The sequence below is a fragment of the Eleutherodactylus coqui genome, chromosome 13 (genome assembly GCF_035609145.1).
Source record: "Eleutherodactylus coqui strain aEleCoq1 chromosome 13, aEleCoq1.hap1, whole genome shotgun sequence".
NCBI classification, from domain to species: domain Eukaryota; kingdom Metazoa; phylum Chordata; class Amphibia; order Anura; family Eleutherodactylidae; genus Eleutherodactylus; species Eleutherodactylus coqui.
In genome coordinates, this window is record NC_089849.1 from 103,243,058 (window position 1) to 103,255,868 (window position 12,811).

Genomic DNA, 12,811 nt, shown 5'->3' on the forward strand with positions numbered 1-12,811 from the left:
ACGTGTTCACCATTAGGACTATCTCCAGGAGGGACATTGGTGTGGGTGAAGATTAGGGAGTCCCACGCCGTGCGTACCTGTGCACGCTACTAGTATTGTAACATTATGCTAGAGCGAGAAGAGAGACCCCTGGTGGTAGTTTTGATCCTCACGTGTACATTGACATCATAGGATAGCCAAGGGGGGTACCTGACAAGTTTTAAAAATTAGAGACCAAGTTAAAACTAGAATCGAGTCCATTTTCCTGGTCATTATGGTAAATAAACGTTGACTGGATTAATTATGTTTTTTATAATTAGCAGTGGTTTATAAATTATACTAGAGACGCCTTATAGGGACTAGTCGACCAATAGGACCTACTTCGACTATGACTTTTTTAAAAATAGAATGGCCTTAGATATGACTTTAGCTAAAAAGGGGAGTGTCTGTAAGATGATAGGGGAGACTTGTTGTACCTACATCCTAGACGACACGTGACCCGCGGGTAAAGGCGCACTTGCCATTAAGAAGCTGACCGCACTAACTAAAAAGAGCTAACTTTTGGGACCAGCACTCGCCATGGATGAGCGGGTGGTAAAGGATCCTGGCACAGACGGGCGTCGCTGTTGTATGTGAACTGATGGTTACCTTTTCTGTTCTAGTCTGCTGTGTTATCCCCTGTGTCAGAGAGACCTGTGAAACTGATGCTGGAAAAGCCGCTCCCACCATGAGTTTGCTGAATGCATCCCCAGAAGGAGTGGACAAGTCCTACACCCCCTTGAAGACCCTAAAAAGAACCTTCAACGCGCTCCAGTTATAGGCTCATGCGCAGAGAACTGTGAAAATCAGATTGAGAGTTAGAGGATAGACATTTTAAGGGGGGATTGTGATAGACATTATGATTATTTAGTATAAAATGTCTATCGATTTATATAACCCAAATGTATTCTGCTGTTGTAATGACTTTTAGCTCTGAGGAGTTTAAAGGACACACACAATCTAATCATGGTATTTGCTAGACAATGGATGTATGATGTAATGTTAGTTAAGTACATAGAAGTTACACAAGAAGCCTCTAAGAGTTAAGGGCCATAGTGTTGTGTAGATCTGTGTTCAATACTGAGTGTTTACCTAGGCCCCTTCCACTCCCCACACAATCTATTTAAACAATGATTTGTCAACTACACAGACATGACTGGAGCTAGGACAAAAGTCCATGCTACATCAGCACTTGGAAGAGGGTGGGCAAAGAGGTGGGAGATTCTATATGATCCGACAAATGAGAATCTTATATGTTACTGATGTAATCTGTTGCACGCCCATTGAAGGGCGGTTGTCATGTGTTATAATAAAAGGCTTGAGCCTCTATACATTGTAGAGACTCTCCCAGTTTTAGACCAGCATTTGTGTCTGATCTGGTTCGATGATGTGTGCACACGATACAATTCGGAAGCGGCAAAATACCCCAAAGCCTGCTGGAGAAAACTATAATCCAGAACAGCAGCAATGCCTGCATCTCGTGAGAACATTTTGTGGTCCTGAAAAGGAGACCAGAAACAAGGAGAAGTATTATTATTGACTGTTCTCTATTGGATCAATCCAGGAGATAACGGCCAATTAAGAAAAAAAAACACACGCATACACAAAGCCAAATCCTGATAAAGCTGCCTCTGCATATACACAATATATGGAGTCACTGTGTCCATGTCTCATACAGATGAGTCCAGTGAGAGGAATACCCCGGAGAGCGGTGTGAGTCCTCTGCATTACCAGGATTCTCTAGAAGATCTCAGTGTACCCCAGGATCATCCGGTAAAGCATTATAAACTACATGATACCGTATGTAGGTAGGGCAAAGCATTATAAGAGTGATCAATGAATCGCATGCAGTAAAAAAGAAAGTAAACCATTTTTTGTCTTATTTTGTAAAATAAAAATAAAACCACACACGTTATTACTGCAATTATCATGACCCATATATAATAATTACCTCCTTACTGTCAGTAAACGAAATCCACCGTGCCCGCTGCCGGCGACCCTGTGTACCTGTCAGATTAATCTTTTCTTCTGTACTAAGGGAAACAAATTATACCGCCACACCATAAAAACATATTACCACCACATAGTGACAAAATAATGCCACCATACTGAATGATGACTATAAAGATTGATATTACCAATAACGGTACTACATGAGGGCCAAATTATACCCACAGATTGTGACCACATAATACTACCATATTGTTACTGAAAAACCAGTACAGAAAAACATATATTACCCCAATATAGAGACCATGTAGCAGTACATAGCAGTACCTCCAGTGATCACAGATGATGTCCCTTATGACTATGATTGTTTACTTTCCCTTTTGTTCTCTATCCGGCCCAGACCGCCATGAGGTCTTCTCCCACCCACAACTTGTCTCAGCAAAATCTGACACACCTGCCAGCACCTGTCTTTGTTTTCCATACCTCTACACGATCTCTTCTCTTCCATGGTGCTCCAGATAGTAATAATACAATGTGCTCCATATGACCCCTCATGACCCACATTAGTAATTATGCCACTCATGGTCTCCATTTAGTAATAATGATGCCCCTCATGGCCCCTTTCTAACAATACTGATTCCCCTTTTTTAGCAATAGTGATTCCCATCTTGGCCCATTTTCGCAATAATAATGCTCCTACTACCACCCTTTTAGTAATAATAATAACGCTCCTCTTGGTCTCCTTTTAATAATAACACCCCTCCTGGGCCCTTTTTAACAATGTCTGCCATATAAACAACTTAAAATAAAATCCTTGCTTCTGTGTCTCCTCCTGCTCCTCCCTTCTGCAGTTAGCATCACATTGGTCCCATGCTGACTTCTGGGTTGACAGACCACATGATTGCTACAGCTGCGGTGGCGGAAGCCTGGCCGCAGTGATCACATGCTAACTCTACGCAGAAGTGATCAATGCAAATTGTAGAGTCCGGGCGCGACAGAGAGGTGTTTCTTTTTTAATACCATTTCCCCCCCCCCCCTGCTTCTCCTTCTGCCCCGACTGGCCGCACCTTTCGCCTGGTGTTATAAACAGGAGTGTCTTTACGGAATCTGTGAATGTGATCAGTTGTGATTTGTGAAACCAAAGCTATTATTTTTTTCTCTGTTTAGTCTGAAGATATGATTGATATTAAAGTTGAAGTTATAGATGAGGAAGAGGAGGAGATTAATATCGGGCATGATGGAAAATGTAAGGAGGAGGAGCCAGATATCAGCACAGGTGATACTGGTGAATGTGGTCGGTCTTCAGATTAGTTTTGTGGAGATTTTTTTGTCATGTGACATTTATCATGAATCCAATGTTTCACATATTTTATTCTCTTTAGAGCTCATTCCCACAGCCAGGACGGACTCTGCCAGTGGAATATCGCAGCGGAGTCCGCCACGGCGCCCCCTTGAAACCACTATACTTACCACACCGGATCCTCCGTGACTCGCCGGCAGTGTCAGATGACGTGGTGGGCGGGGCCACGTATTCACACAATACTTCCACTGTGCTACAGCGGAAGTATAGCGTGACGACCGGCTTCCATTGACTACAAATGCCACGCGTATTCCCGCAGCATTTAGACCATGCTGCGGTTTATTTCACTCTGTGGAATTCCGTAGCATGAACTATTAGGTTCAATAGAACCTAATAGCTGCGGGACAACACAGCCATTAGCTCATGCCCATGGAAGGATTTCTGCCGCGCTGTTCAGGACACATACGGAGGATCCAGAGTGGTAAGTATGGGGGTTTGGGGGAGGCGTCGTGGCGGACTCCGCTGTGATATTCTGCTGGCAGAGTCCGTCACGGCGGTGGGCATGAGCCCTTAGGATGATTTTATTATTCATGTCGGATTTGACATAAGCGTCTACGAGAAATTGTATTTTGTAGCTATGTCCAATTGCTTCAACATAGTAATGGTGTGTATATAATATATAAATTTACATCATAAAATATTTTGTCACAGTGAGGGTTCTATTGTAATCTCTAAAACATAACTTTTATTCATCAATAAAAATAAAAAGGATTTTGTAACTCAAAATCCTAAATTATAGACACGCGAACAAAAATATAAAACCTAACCCCTATCTTAGAGAGGGGAAGGCGGTGTAGGAGCCGCCTAAGAAACTAATTAGTGCCTAAGGTATCGGATCTTCTATCCCTGTATCCAGTCGTATACGTCCTAAGGCTAGAGATAGAATAAAGGTCAGCTCATTAAGAATGATGTTCACACCTTAGTTAAATTGCTGCAGCTATTCAATAGTTAGGAGACATAAAGAGCCCCCGCCTTTAGAGCAGGTGCATTGTTCCTCCCATAGATACCCGCTGCCTGTTCTGTCAGAAAGCCGTAAGTGTAAGAACAATCACGCTTTTTATGGCTAGTTTAAAAAAGATCAGATGTATCGCTGATATCTAAGTATAACTCAAGCTCCACATAGTTTTTTTGTGAGCTATGGCCAACAGGAGTAAAAATGCAGTACACCAAACTGCCAAATAAATTCTTCCGTGGGTTCAACGCGTTTCCGCTACGGATGGCGTAGCCTCATCAGGAACCACCAAAATTGAGAACAAATAAGTCAGCTTCTAACTAATCGGTCAATCCCAAAGTAGGGAAATTAACCTCAAAGATTGAGGGAGATAGACGATCCTATCACTAGGCAAACCAAATAAATAAACCCAGTTTCCCCCAGAGTAAATTGCAGGAACAAAAATACCAAAGCAGCAGGACCAGCCTCTGTGGTAGGCTGGCAGCTATGTCTCCTAACTATTGAATAGCTGCAGCAATTTAACTAAGGTGGGAACATCATTCTTAATGAGCTGACCTTTATTCTATCTCTAGCCTTAGGACGTATACGACTGGATACAGGGATAGAAGATCCGATACCTTAGGCACTAAATATTAGTTTCTTAGGCGGCTCCTACACCGCCTTCCCCTCTCTAAGATAGGGGTTAGGTTTTATATTTTTGTTTGTGTGTCTATAATTTAGGATTTTGAGTTACAAAATCCTTTTTATTTTTATTGATGAATAAAAGTTATGTTTTAGAGATTACAATAGAACCCTCACTGTGACAAATTAATTTTACATCTAGGTGTTCTTCCTGCAACTGTGAAACCCCTACATTATAAAATATGTATTTTTTTTTTATTTTTTTATTCAGGTCTGCACAACACCAGGAACCTCTCAAATGAACATTTAGTTGTAAGAAAATCTTCTCTTTGTGAAAGAGAGGTTTATAAACGAACAGAAGATTCCGTAGGAGAAAACCCTATTTGTCCAAATATACCCCCAGGGCAGATCTGTGATCTGGTGGGATCTGATCTGCCTGGTAGTGGGGATCATTGTCCTGATAACTCACATATCTATACTCAGATATCCGATTCAGTGGAGAAGCCTCTATATACAAGTCCTGAATGTGGGAACCGTCTGGAAACCAAAACGCTTCTGTTGCAACATCAAAAAATGCACATAAAAAAGTTGCCATTTACCTGTACAGACTGCAGAAAACACTTTCCACACAAATCGGAACTTGTAAGACACCAAAGAATTCATACAGGGGAGAAGCCGTTTTCATGTTCCGAGTGCCAGAAATATTTTACCCAGAAGTCTAATCTTGCTGAACATCAGAAAACTCACACCAGAGAGAAGCCGTTTCCATGTTTAGAGTGTGGCAAAAGTTTTGCAAGAAAGGCAGAGCTTATTAAACATCAGAGAATTCACACGGGGGAGAAACCGTTTTTATGTTCCCACTGCAGGAAACGGTTTACACACAAATCAGAACATATTCGGCATGAACGAATCCACAAAGGGGAGAAGCCCTTCCTGTGTTTGGAGTGTGGATATACTTTTGCAATGAAATCAGAACTTTTTAAACATCAGAGAATTCATACAGGGGAGAAGCCGTTCTCATGTCCGGATTGTGGGAAATGTTTTGCACAGAATTCCACGCTTGTCACTCATAAGAGAACACACACTGGAGAGAGGCCTTTTGTATGCAGAGAGTGTGGAAAGGGTTTTATTCAGAAATCAGATCTGGGAAAACATCGGCGAATTCACACAGGGGAGAAGCCGTTCTCTTGTTTTGTATGTGCGAGATGCTTTACAAGAAAATCTGACCTTCTGTCCCATCAGAAGTATCATAAACATGGCAATATCTGAACATGGAAAGTACTTCACACATCTTATATGTAGAATTAATCCACACTAAAAGTTGAGTAATTTAGTAGAACCATTGCATTATGTATCGTGTACTGACTCTAAGTTACAGTCTGTACTGTAGAGTTAAATGTTGACTGCCACTGGAAAAGGGCTTATTTATATAGGCGATAGAAACGTGTAAGTTCTGTGCAATTGCGTGGTGCACAGAACTTGCGTGTTGGAATAATATATAATTTTTAACTTACTAGGGCGTTTTTTCTCTCGCATTGATAATGCAAGATGGAAAAACTGCAGCAGATCCCCACAAGGACACCCCGTATCACACAATACACAGCCGGGGATGTCCGTGTGTTGTGCGATGGGTATTGGTGCATCTTGCCTCCAGCGGAAAAATGGGTGGAGACATGGGTTGGCCTGGTTGAGTTATAGGGGAGGGACAGCTGATGCCATAACAGCGGATTGGCGGATGTGTTCTGGGATGTGTGCTACCCGTCTGGGCTGCCATCTCGGTTCATCTGCACTTCTGGCCACTGCTGTGAGTCTCCCGCCAATGGCCTGCAATGTCAAATCCTGACCCCGCTGTCACTTGGCACGCTGCTCAGCCATTATCTCCCCTCACGGATAGTGTCACTGTCTCAGTTGTACTTCCATTATTTGCCCGTCCGCCCGCTGTCACTCAACCCTCCGCCGCTCTCCCTTGCCCCCTCCCGGCTCCTGTGCTGTCAGTCTCCTTACTGCCGTCCCATGTGCGCTAAAATCCTCCTCCTTTGCCGCTCTTCCTTGTCGCCCTTCCGGATCCGGCGCTGTCAGTCTTGTCGCCGCTGTCCCATCCACCTGCGGTGAAGTCTGCGCTCCATTCCTCCTCCTCCTCCAGCGCTGCTGTCAAGTGCAGGTACATAAGCTGCGGATCATCTCCGCTCCGGCCTTCCCTGTCTCTCTTGCCACCGGCCTGCATTCTCCTTGCAATGTCTCCTCGCTCTCTGTCTAGGCGCTGTGTAGAGCTGGCGTAAAGGTAGCCAATCATCAGTTGTGGGCATTCCCTATAACTCCACCAGCACATACCCAGGTCTCCACACATAGTTCCGGTGGAGACAAGATGCACCAGTACCTGTGCGATGCAAGTTGTGCCTGAGCATCTGGGGAGCTGTTCGGTATCAGCCGTGTAAATATGCCCTAAGCTTAGCTGAGCTCCTATAATGCAGGGAACACTTACATTTTGTACATCAGTTGGCTGCATTGGCCTATCTTTTTGCTATTTTTATTATGTTTTGAGCTTGCAATAGCTACAGGTTTGAGCAATTAAAAATGTGAAGACTTATAACGTGTTCATGCACAAATATGCTGCATTGCGGTGAGAATATTTACGTATATGTTCATCTGTTTAAACCCTAAGAGAAAAATAGGAAGGAAATAATGTAAGAGCAGATTTAGGCTGCTCATGGGCGGATTTTTATTGTGGAATCCGTGGTGGGTGTCCGCCTCCGGGTTCCGCAGCAAATACTGGCCATAGCATGCTATGGAAAAGTGATTCTTCCTGCACACGAGTGGAAATCAACTGCGATTTCCGCTCGTGGAGGAAAATTCACAGCATGCTCAATTTTTGAGCGCATTCCGCGCAGACGGCTTCCATAATACTAACTCGGGGTCAGTACAAGATATGCAATAAAGATTTACAAAGCTACTTAACTTTTTCGGTAGATTAAATCCGTATGTATGTTATACATGGACATTTATGCATAATATGTGTATATATTAGAGTCTTATATTTATTACTTCTCAAGGTCTTGTAACTGGAAACAAAATCTTAAAATGTTACATATATGGTTCCTTTCATTATTCTAAATTTATTTATTTAATATATCCTTAAAGAGTATTTTGGGCAGAGAAAACTTCCCATTATTGAATACAAGTTGTATATTAATAGTAAAGCACTGCAATAGGCTTCTGATTCTTATCTCGCGGTCTTCTGGCTGTGAGTCCTGTTGCTTCCAGTTTTGGACAGCACAATGCATGCAGTGAGAGGAGTATTCCCCTTCTGGGTTGCTGCATCACCGCTCCCTGAGGCCCCTCCCCTCTGGTTTGGGTCAGCTGTCATGTTCATTCTTGCACTTGCGATCTGTAGGGGGCGCTCCGTGAGCTATGAAGTGATGTCCTAGAAGGGAGTGGGGTAATAGGCTGAACTGGATGGACATATGTCTTTTTTCGGCCTTACATAGTGTTACTCTTCTCACTGCACATAACCGGCTGTGCAAGATTAGAAGCTACAGGACTTCTGGCAATGGTCACATGAGATACAAATCTCACAGAAGCACTGTTACTAAAGCAGAAGTATATTAGTAAGTCCTTTACTTTTATCCAAGTAAAGGTAATGATCTCACCTATGTAGCAGGTTATGTCAGCTCCTGTCTTATGTTTCTTGCTGTGTCCTCTTTTCAGCATGAAGAAAGCAGTCTCTCATCCATACCGCTCGATCCTAGGCGGTTTCTTGACACAAGTGCATTTAAATGATAGGAGCTTGGATGCATGGAGATAAAAGCTTTCTTCTATTTATTCAGTATGTGCCAATAATGACAAGAAAAATACAACCGTCCTGAGGACACGTTTCAACCTTCTCAGGTCTTGATCAATTACGTACTAATTAGCGGTCTGAATAATGCCGGACTCACACAGCCGGATGTGGAATCTGCTTGCGGAGGCCTACAGTGGATCCCAGCTGTGACCCTGCGTACGGCCACGTAATGTACTGCGCATAACTGCCTACTCACGCAGGCGGTCATGCACAGTACACCTATTTTTAATTGTTAATATTTCCCCCGCCACCTCTTAACGATGATTCGGGCACCCGCAGCCCTTACACAATGTAATTGCACATGGGCTGCTGGTATATCCGCGACCATAGAACACAATGGGCTTTATGTCGCCGATATCCACAGTAAAATAGAACATGCTGCGTTGTTTTCTGCGAGTGATTACGTAATTCCGACCCACTAATGTGAGTGGAATTGTGTAATCCAATGGATTTGATTGATCTGCGTATTACCACGAATCAAACGCATGCGAAATCTGCAATTGCTATCCAGTCATGTTAGACCAGCCTAAGGTAGTTCGCTACACTTTTATACCATTTGATAATGATCACGTGACCAGGGACCACTCCACGAGGCCTCTGGTCGCTGCTCCAGGCACTCCGCTATGGTAGCCAGGAGCAAAGAGATTTTAAATTTCCCGGGCCCTTCCCTGGTTCTGCGCTTGCATCCACCATATTGCCAACGGAAGCATATGCAGAAGCCGGGCAAAGGTCTGCGGATAAAGGTAAATCCGGGAGCCTTAGATGTGTAATTTCATCTCTCTTCACAGATATGATCCGTAAGGGGAGATAAAACGTTAACTTTTTTTTAACTGTGCATTCTCGCCGTTATCCAATGGACATCGGCGATCACATGACCGGGGACCTCTCCCTGCTCTCGGCTTTCTTTGTTAGCTGGGAGCAGGGAGATTTTTAATTTCTTGGGCTCACCGGCCTTTTGCGCATGTGCCAAACATTTTTCCTTTGGCGCGCATGCGCAAGAGGCGGCAGCAGGTCCTTTCAGGCCGGAGGTGAGTAGCTTCAGCTCCCCTCACGGATCCGATCTTTTTTTTTTACGTTTATGCGATTGTCTTGCAGTATAAATAAAATGACCGAATTGTTCTGGTTATTGAAGCAGTTGCTCGGCTGTCTACAGGCAGCCAAACTCCTGCCACAACCGGCACGGTAGAAGTGTCCAAGCCCTAGGCCTTATTCACAAGAGTGTCTTTACATGGCTAATCTAGCGATGATAAAATACCGCGTCCATCGGAAGCGTTGGCTTCCAATGTATTCATGCAGATGAGCGATTTTCTAGCTGCGTAAAATAATAGGCGACCAATTTTATACGCAGCCGGAAAAGATTGGTCTTGCCCTATCTTTTGCTGAGATACGCTGGAGTCTCCCATAGGTTTCTATGGGAGCTGAAAAAAAAGGGAGGGGGAGGGAGTTTAGCCGCTTCCAACGCTGGGAAATGATTACAGCTAGCACTATTTAACTATTAAAAGTTATTCCAGGGATTTCTGCTGACCGACGGATTTCCGCGCTGCAGCGTATACTTTCGCTAATACGCCGCAGCCGCCCATGTGAATGGATGAGAAAACGCGTCTGAAGCTCGGATCTTGATTGCGGCTATTCTTCTTTTATGTGATTTTTGGCAGCGATTCGGCCAGCATGAAAACACATCGCTCGCGTGGAGGTCTTCACCATAAAAAGTCCCTGTAGTGACTACTCTAAAAAGACATATTGGCGGTTACTACGTGGGTAAATGTGCATGTAGTAGCAGTTTCCCACTCTGCAATCGCCCTATCCAGGAGGCACAGAGACTATCTGCTTTGATGTCTCTCATATACAGAAAACATGTTCTTCCTGCACTGGCTGGAAGCTACATGACGGCAATCTTTGATGGTCTATGACAGATGACTGACTGATCTTGATGTGAATATGTTGGACCATTGGCATATTTTCTAATGCTTGGGACTACTGTATTTATGATGCGGCTCTAACACCTTAACCCCTTCCAGCATTAGCTGTTTGTTACAGCTGACACCCGCGGGCAATAGCCACTATCAGCCGTTCGGCCGATCGCGGCTATTAACCATTTAAATGCCGCTGTCAATTCTGACAGCGACATTTAAATCCCCCGAACGATGTGAGATTGGGGGAGCCTTGCAGGTGTCATGGCTGCCGGGGGCCTTCTGAAAGGCCCCAGGGCTGTCTTACCAGACTGCCTATCAAGCCATCCCCCTGGGGTGGCTTGATAGACTGCCTGTTAAATGGCAGTATGACGTAATGCTATAGCATTACGTCATACTGCAGGAGCAATCAAAGCATCGCTGGTTGTAGTCCCCCAGGGGAACTTTAAAGTAAGGTAGAAAAAAAAAATCAAAATGTTTTTTAATTGTAAAAAAAAAAAAAAGTTATAAAAGTTTAAATCACCCTCCTTTTGCCATATCTATTATTAAAAAAATCTAAATCCTAAAATAAAAATATGTATTTGGTATCGCCGCGTCCATAAAAGTCCGATCTATCAAAGTAGCGCATTATTTTTCCCACACGGTGAACGTCATCCGAAAAAATAAATAAAGAACGCCAGAAATGCATTTTCTAGTTACCCTGTCTCCCAGAAAAAAACGCAATAAAAAGCGATCAAAAAGTCATATGTATTCCAAATTCGTACTATTGGAAACTACAGGACATCCCGCAAAAAATGAGCCATCGCTGAACTACGTCGGCGGAAAAATTAAAAAGTTATTGCGCGCACAAAATGACCGCAGAAAATAATTGAAAAAAATTAAATGACTTTGAAACAAAAAAGAGTAGTATAGTAAGAAAAAAAACTATACAAGTTTGGTATCGTACCAATCGTACCGACCCACAGAATAAAGTTATCATGTCACTTTTGTTGTCGCTTGTGCGCTGTAGAAACAAGACGCACTGAAAGATGGCGAAATGTCGTTCTTTTTTCATTTTACTCCACTTAGAATTTTTTAGAAGTTTTTCAGTACATTATATGGTACATTAAATAGCACCATTGAAAAATACAACTCGTCCCGCAAAAAACAAGCCCTCATACAGCGACGTCGATGGATAAATAAAGGAGTTACGATTTTTCTGAAGGGGGGAGGAAAAAATGAAAATGGAAAAAGAAAAAGGGGCCATGTCCTTAAGGGGTTAAAGGCATTTTCTAGACAGCACTGGCTATCAGTGCAGGGCTATTCTGGTGTTGGAGTGGAAGCAACTGCTCCAATCCCTGTGTAGTGGCCGGCCCTCGTAACTACAGGCCCAACTCTCATTAATAACAATAACCCTTCATAGCTTACTATGGAAAAATGATTCTTCATGCACACAAGCGGAAACCACAATTGGGATGAGATTGCGGATGAAAAATCGCAACATGCTTCATTTTACTGCGGTTCCCGCATGGACAGCTTCCTTTGAAGTCAATGGAGGCCATCTGATCTGCGGCCCATCCGCAATGCGGGCCTCCGATTCCATAGGAAAAGCAGGAGTTTAAAAAAAAAAGTGTTCTGCACATGTCTGACAGCAAGTCGTGCGGACCATCCGCAGTACAAATAAGGATTCCAAGCTAGCAGGTACGCGTGGAAGCCGCTGCCGGAGGGCCGGATTCCGCTGTGGGCTCCTGCACGTGGAATCCCCCACCCGCCCATGTGCATGCGGCCTAAGGCCTCCCTCACACAGACCTTTTTTTTGCAGCGTTTAGCGCTGCCTTTTCAGTGTTGCGCTAAACATTGTACATTGTTCCAATTCATTTCAATGGGGCTGTTCACACAAGCATCAAAACGCAGCGCTTTGACAACAATGCATGTTCTATCTTTGCCCGTTTTCAGCCCTGCAACTCCCATTGAAATGAATGGGCGGCGATAGCGGCACTGCTGAAAACACGACACAACTTGGTGCCGCGCTTTGGGCAGCGCTAGCTGCACTACCAAAAGAAAAAAAGTTATACTCATCCAGCTGACACTGTCCGAGTCCCTGGCGCTGCTTTCCGGGGCTCCTGGCACTTGTCTGAGAATCTTTTGCTAGTGACAGGGTTTGAAGACCCCGCCTCCAGCAA

The 12,811-nt window shown here is 43.9% G+C and overlaps 1 protein-coding gene across 1 annotated transcript in view; it reads left to right on the top strand.

Moving 5' to 3' along the window:
- Positions 1-6,170, top strand: part of LOC136587425 (zinc finger protein 271-like) — a 109,578-nt gene extending 103,408 nt beyond the window's left edge. Inside the window, exon 8 of the mRNA XM_066585993.1 lies at positions 5,492-6,170. Coding sequence (XP_066442090.1) covers positions 5,492-6,170 — 679 coding nt within the window. The remainder of the gene's footprint in view (positions 1-5,491) is intronic.
- Positions 6,171-12,811: the final 6,641 nt, after the last annotated feature.